At 43.3% G+C, this 7,221-nt stretch overlaps 1 protein-coding gene across 1 annotated transcript in view; it reads right to left on the bottom strand.

Annotated features, from left to right (window-relative positions):
* Positions 1-6,842, bottom strand: part of T265_03490 (hypothetical protein) — a gene marked incomplete at both ends in the record, with an annotated part of 35,704 nt that extends 28,862 nt beyond the window's left edge. Inside the window, 3 exons of the mRNA XM_009167990.1 lie at positions 1,327-1,555; positions 4,270-4,422; positions 6,735-6,842. Coding sequence (XP_009166254.1) covers positions 1,327-1,555; positions 4,270-4,422; positions 6,735-6,842 — 490 coding nt within the window. The remainder of the gene's footprint in view (positions 1-1,326; positions 1,556-4,269; positions 4,423-6,734) is intronic.
* Between the last annotated feature and the right edge of the window lie 379 nt (positions 6,843-7,221).

Genomic DNA, 7,221 nt, shown 5'->3' with positions numbered 1-7,221 from the left:
TTTGTCCTTCTGCTGAGCACCAATTAGATTTGAGTGTTCCTTATTTGTTTTAAATGTCACAAGAAAATTGTACCTAAAAACCACTCTAAGTAATTTTTGTCCTCATATTGATTTTTCTTCACCCTTCGCCTAATCAGTTTGAGAGTATCGTGCAAATGCTCCGGGCTGTTTTTGCCGCTGGATGACTGACTGCCTGAAGGATGAAAATCCTGTTGAAACCTCAAAGTCTTCAGGTTACTGCCGAGCTACGGATGAGTTCCTTAGATTGAAAAATCCCTTCAAGTTTCGCGGGCCCTTCGTCTGAAAAGTCGATGCTAGAGGAAAGCAAATCGTTCAGCTGTAACATCCTTTCGGTGCATCGCTGACATGCCATCCAAAGGAAGCACGAGAGCTGGTATATTGCCAGGTTGCCCAAACCTAGACAGCGAAAGTCGAAAGACAGAGGTCAGGTTCGAACCACCAACCTTCCGGTCAGCAAATTCGCGCCCCAAACTCTGATCCATCTTGTCATCTCGTTGCCAGAGGACCTAAACAACAATGGCTAACGCTGCGTAAACTGGATGACTAGTGATCTTTGGCGCTACGTCGTGCTCAGTCGCAAATAGAGTTCACAGCTAGTCAGCTTCTCACGGCTGAATACGATAGCATTCTAACTAAAATTTGCGAAATACCAACTGCCGACGATTCTCAAGAGGGACGAAACAGCTGTCCTGACAAGTTCAGCTCTGCTTGCAGGACAAGATCCCAGACTGAGTTCCAAGTCTTTCCCGTCCACATAACATCACAACGAACCAGGGGGTTTCTGGTGGATGCCTAACTTCGCACACGGGTCAAAGCAAAATTAGAGAATAAGAATAGATGTATATACTTCGACATCCTGACTACTGTTTTAACTGAAAAGCAAGGAGGCCTTTGTACAGAATATTCCTGTGGGGAATACCATAAGCTAAAGATTCAGCTAAAATGTAGACATCAGCCTTATGTTTCACGTGAAGAAAAAACGCATGAGATTGGCGAAGTACACTCATATGTATACCTATTTAGTTTTGACGGGAGACCCACCTGGAACCCAGGTTTATGCGTCATAATTCATTCCATACGATGTATGGCGAGATTTCGAATATCGCACCAACCGAAACACGAGGCGGCCTGGTGAAGCACATCCGGTTGCTTCAGAGCATCACAAACCGGAGGTTCGGCTGGGTTCCAGGTGAGTCTCCCGTCAAACCGGTATGCAGATGAGTGTATAGGTGTAACAAGAGGTTTCCTGATCTAAAGCAAACTTTCACTTAGTACGATTTTATGAAGTATGACGCTCGGACTTACTATCAGTACAGGTTTCTTGTAACGGAGTGTCCTTTTCTGGAATCCACAATTCATAGGACAACTGAATCCGGTAGGAACCTTTCCGTTTTGGTCCCACGACGAACTGGATCGGTGTTGAACATAGCCCCGGTAGCCATCCTGTCTGTGGGGCGATGGATATTTCTCCCTTTTCTTCCACGTCCACATCGTTGAAAATTGTTTTGGCGTAAAGTGTGAAGTACGTTGAGGCCTGGATTTGAAATAGGGAAGAGAATATAGCGCATATACACATACACCTATAGGTATACGTAAGCAATTGTAGGTGTCGCTAATTAGCTGAAGTAATCAACTATCCGATTGGAATTTCAGGGAACATTGAATTAGGGTCAACAGTGTCTCTCAGCCGCGAAGAATGTGGTTCTGCCTGAATGGGAGGCTGGTTATCGATCCCAAGCACCGAGGTGAACGCCAAGTCACTGTTTAAGGCACTGTGTGCACTACACCGTCACTCAAACGCAAGTATTTCAACATATTCAGTGGAAATGAGTGAGCACAGTACGCTGAGATAGCATCCGCATGAAACCCGGCCACCACGTTAGGGTTAATACAGTAATAACTTTCCCCAACAGTAAGGTTAGTACATTCAAACTGACATGAGTTCAAAACGCAAAATTCATTTTAACTCAAAGGGTTTTTACCAATAAGTTTACAAACTGTTCAATATATTGCGCACAACCGAATTCCACACTCTTTTTCTTGTTACAGTCAGATAATAATTTTTTCTGGGGGAACTCGACTTTTGCCTCATGTAGCCATATCAGAGTTGCTGATATTTGTAGGTTTGTTGGTTGACTTTTCTAATCGAATGAGTCATGGTGTCGGCGTCGAGTGGTATAACGTGAACCACTATATTTTGAACGTGTTCAGCTTTCTTTTCCGGCATGAACTATCATTTTTCATATGAAGCTTTCAAGCACTAACTATTCCACTCTACTCCCCTGTGCTCATCTACAATGGGAGACACCTTGGATTCAAGCCCTTGCTTCAACTTGTGAAATGAATTCCACTAAAACTGGTCAAACCACAAGGAAAAAGGAAATAACCAGCATAGTATCGATCAGCCGACGAGCATACATACACTGGGAACCTGTTGGTTGTACACCGAAGCTCATTCGAAAAATCTATTTGTTGGAACTGAATAAGAAATGAAGCGGTTAGAGTGGATGAAACCTCTTTCCATAGGAAACAACCATGATAGGAAAGAATATAGACAGGGATTAATCAATGTAGCTAGACCCCGTATTACTTGTATTCTAATTTCGCGGTGGTCTGAAGTAAAGTCGTACTGTCCTCTGGAATGCAAATGTGAAGGTAGTGAGGTCTTCACCTCAGGTGATTGGCATATCCATATTTATGAAAGCAGCAATGCTGCCTTCCGCCGAGGGTTAGAGAAAGCTGGCTCTAAAACCGTACACTCTGATCACCTATAGGTTGACAGTGACCAAAGACAAGTCGTCCGGAACGACCGAAATAAACACAAATAGGTATTGCCATGTTTTCGATGAGGCTCTAAATGCATCCAGTTTACTTGGCAACATCAGCGGCGAGGTCACTAAGACTCTGCCGCGAGATGCACTGGTCAAATCAGGGTAGGGTCCACCAATAAAAACACTTCTGCCCGATGTATCGGTGGTCACATTTTTGAGTCAGAGGTTAGAAGCAGGGCCCCCACACGAAACATTTTCTTACTGCCCCGAGGACCAAAAGTTTCAAGTCATCAACACCATTGGTAGAAACGCCAAATGAGAACATTGATGCTTCTGTGCCGTTCAGTCACTTCAGGTTATTTGAATAAAAACGTGTAGGAGGAAAAATAAAAATAGTATGGGGAGGATGGGGTTGAACTGGATTACCGTAAACATCCGAGGTTCCTACACTCAGCCAGATAACTTGGATGGAAAGTGACATATAAATGTCACTGATACCGGTTGGCTGCCGTACCGCTAAGTGTCTCTAGCCAAGCACAAAGGAGGGCGTATGAACCCCATCATGGAAGGTGAACAGCACCAAAGGTACCCAAACTCTTCGTAAAGTTCTACAGTTTCTTCTCTCTTGCCGACTTTTATGTTCCCACTACTCCAAATTAGGCACGGAGAACACTACTAATCTGAATAGGCGTTATTCAGAAATGGCACCCTAGGGTTATGTTCAAAAACTGTAGCAATCGCAGCAAAAATTTGCACTTTGTGGTGCAAAGTACATACAATAGGGTTGAACGACCTTGATCGGTTGCCGTGGAAAGAGGTGCCAGTTTCTCATTGAAGTTCGACAAGCAGAAGATCACCGATCTGTCAGTCTCCATCAGGAAAGGCATGAACAGAGGAGTGGTCAAATGAGGAGAGTTTGAAGTTCGCCGACAACAGCTCATGAAAAAACCTGCTGAAAGTCCGAATTTCCGAAGTATGTTGTTCGGTAAATGGCGGAAAGATTGGAGTACCACAATTATACATTATGCCGTACACTACTCCTCCTGTAACGGTGGATACTACTGACGAGGCATGCGAGTAGTCTGTAATCGTGTCGAAGCTTCGCCTCGCGTCTAATGGAAGGTGAAGTTTATAGCAGAACTTGTGGAACTGCTTTGCAGTTGCATGACAGTCGAATAATATTCACCAAAGTTCAAGAAGACGCGTGAGGATGGTCAGTTTCTATAAAGGAGGTGCATTTGAGACGTTAACTTTCCTGTCCAATAGTTTGTAACTGCTTAATTGGTGTTCGCTTTTCAGCAGCGTCGCGGCGTAGAGCTTTCCTATTTACACTACTACATGAATTACTTCAGAATACTTCATAATAGGTTGGAAAAAATGAGCGTCCATATAGTCTAAACCGCTATGGAACTTCACATACAGAGCAAAACCACTGACATTTGAGGGAATACGTGCAGGTGAGAAACACACTACTTACCAGAGTGCAATTGTGTAAGATTGCCTCAGCAGATTTCGAAGCTCCGATGGTCAGAGGTTCCAGGACCATACGATCAGGCTGGATTTTCAGGGTGACCTGTTCCGCCATAGCAATCACTTTCAGCTGCTTGCGCTTTGCCTCCTTTCCGGTAGCCTGATATATCAGTTGTGGTCGAAACTTACATAGTCCTGGTTCGGATGGGCTAAATATCCACTTGTGGTACTGAAATAAATGCGTTGGAAGAATAAGACTGACGTTCTGCTCCAAGTAAAACCATATAAATATGTTCCGACCGAACGATCGCTTCCGAAAACCAAATCTCGACGAATATTTGAGGAAATCTGATTACCTGAACAAATTGTCGATGCTAGATTTTCGATGCGAAAAATATTAAACAAGTGACTAGTAGCATAGAAGTAAATATAAGTATTACAGAGTTGTTTCGCCGCGGCGAAGGTGCATGGTATAGCTGTACTCAGCAAGACTGCATCAAGAGTGTCCCCTTTTGCTGCAAGATCTTCAGGAAGGCAGTTTGGATGAAGAAGTCTCGTAAAATAACGCCTTTTGAAGATCACACGAGTGGTTTTAAAATGGGAGAATAGTAGCGATAGACGCTCATTTGCAAACGAATTTGGTTTTGTGAGAGACTCACCTGGAACCCAGCTAAATCTCTCGTTTGTGATATCCCCACACAACTGAATGTGCTGCACCAGGCCGCCTCATGTTTCAGTCGCTACGATATTTGAGATATCGCAGTATATTTTCATAAAGGAAATTACTCGCAAGATTGCTGAAAACTCTTCGACAGCCCACGACCGGTTTCGCCCTTCTTGGGACTCATCAGGTAGGCGCAGTCCCCAAGTTTCCGTCAACCTTATGTTCCACTTGGACCCAAGTTGCACTGTTTTCGAGAAATACACTTATTTGCAAACCAATTTGGTTTTCACGAGAGACTCGGCTGAATCTCTCATTTATCGTATTCTGCCTGATAAGCCCCAAGAAGGTTGAAACCGATCGTGGGCTGTCGAAGAGTTTTCAGCAACCTTGTGAGTAGTTTCCTGTATGCAAATGGTCGGAGTAGTTTAGTTCATCGTGTATACTAATTGTATGCATGAAGTTCTGACGCACACCAAGTTGACTTATCTACGTTCTGACGAAAGAAGAAGAGCTATCATCCTCGATTTGTGGCATCTTCATTTAGGCTATGTGAAGCCCTTCTCGCCACGTGAATCGCACCACTCATCTCATACAACCCTTCTTCAGTCTTCCATACGCCAAATAACACATCCTATTTGACTCTGGTTTTCGTTTTAGTCACTCTAAATCTGGCATAAAACGATAACTATGGATGATAACCCCGTGCAACAAGCAGCATTTCTAAGATATCCACCAATCACGACTCAGATAGCCATCACCGTTTCAAATGAAAGTATGTACCCGTATACACGGGAAATGATTTTAAAAACATTGTGGCAATACTCTAGTTACTTGAATCTCGTTTGGTTGGATGGTTCCTTCGACAGGTTCCACGAGCAACTGCTTCCGGTGTTCACTGGGAATGTGCCATTTAAATCTGGAGTAGATTGGAAGAATATTTTGAGCTATAAATAATAATAAACATATTGTTAAGTGGTTGCCTTTTTAACCCAAATTTTCATGGTTAGGATGTAGATTTGGGTCTCCAGAATTGGAACTATTTAACATCGAATTCCGAACTTTGTGGGAACAAACCACCGCGGTTGAGATGAATCGATTGGCATTACGACAGAATCTTGATGAACCTTACTTGGACACCAAAGTGTAAGAGCAGCTTGTGTTACCGAGTACTCATTTGAGCATTAAACGGTTGAGCTGTTCACAATTGTCTTCAAGATAATACTGCCTCAGACTCCAGTTTGACCAGTCGCCATGATCTGGTATCTACAGACCGCTAATTGCTTGCGTGGAAGTAATCTTACCGATATATTTGAAGTTAAGCTCGTAGAATAACAAGCAGGCATAGTTATTGCCAAAACAAGGTTGAATCTCTATGTTGAAAGCGTTTTTGATGTTAGATTTGTGCAAACCGCAGAAAAAAAGTCCAAAAAAATATTGCTTTTGTGATGAATGCCTGTTCCCAGACAAACAGTTGTCTGGTATATCATCACGATGATAGTTTGGGAAAGTGACTCCTAAATTTGGCAGTTTGTGAATGTCTCACGAAAAGTATTCCTAGATTTCAGGAAAGGTTTTGTCGCATTTATGCAAAGTTTCCTCATAATTAGCAATATGCTGACGTCTATCACAGTTGCACGGCGATCTCGAACAGCGATTAGGTCAGGTTTGATGAACGACTATACTGCCACTCTTACCACTACTATTAGTGTGCTACAGCTATACCACAGCTTACATCTCGATATTCTTGCCCAATGTTTGACCTATTACACCGAAAAATTCTCTTTAATAAGTGTTAGATAATAACTTACGAAGTTGCAACCGACGATCTGTTGATGACCCCAAAACGACGCAAGGATTTGGCCTTCACTTGTGTCGGTTGAAAGTAGAGTTGCCCATCGTTTTCTAGAGCAAGGCATGGCCGATAAACGTCAAGTTCCACAGGTATGGTCTATGGATCGGTTGAAGATAATGAAACAGATTGACTGTTAGTTGGGTGCGAAATCCAAACTAGATACAAGGGTAGGTAGGTACGCTCTCTGAGGTTTATCAACCTGGCGAGTATTCAGCGAACTTTTTCAGTAGTCACCACTCAATCAAACGGTCGTCCTCCTGTTCTGACGCAATTATTCTGGTTAGTCCACATCAAAGGGTGGCACTGGACTCGAGTTTCTCTCTTATTAGAGCTCAACAGCAGTGTATATCAAATGACCGTGCCGAGATTGAACCCCGAACATCTGAGTTGAGTGTGTTACCACTACTCCACCAACCCACGTCTGAGCAGGCGAACGTGTTCAC

Source organism: Opisthorchis viverrini (genome assembly GCF_000715545.1).
Source record: "Opisthorchis viverrini unplaced genomic scaffold opera_v5_50, whole genome shotgun sequence".
Taxonomy (NCBI): domain Eukaryota; kingdom Metazoa; phylum Platyhelminthes; class Trematoda; order Opisthorchiida; family Opisthorchiidae; genus Opisthorchis; species Opisthorchis viverrini.
Note: the sequence above shows the minus strand (reverse complement) of the source record. Positions and strands in the feature narration are given on the sequence as shown.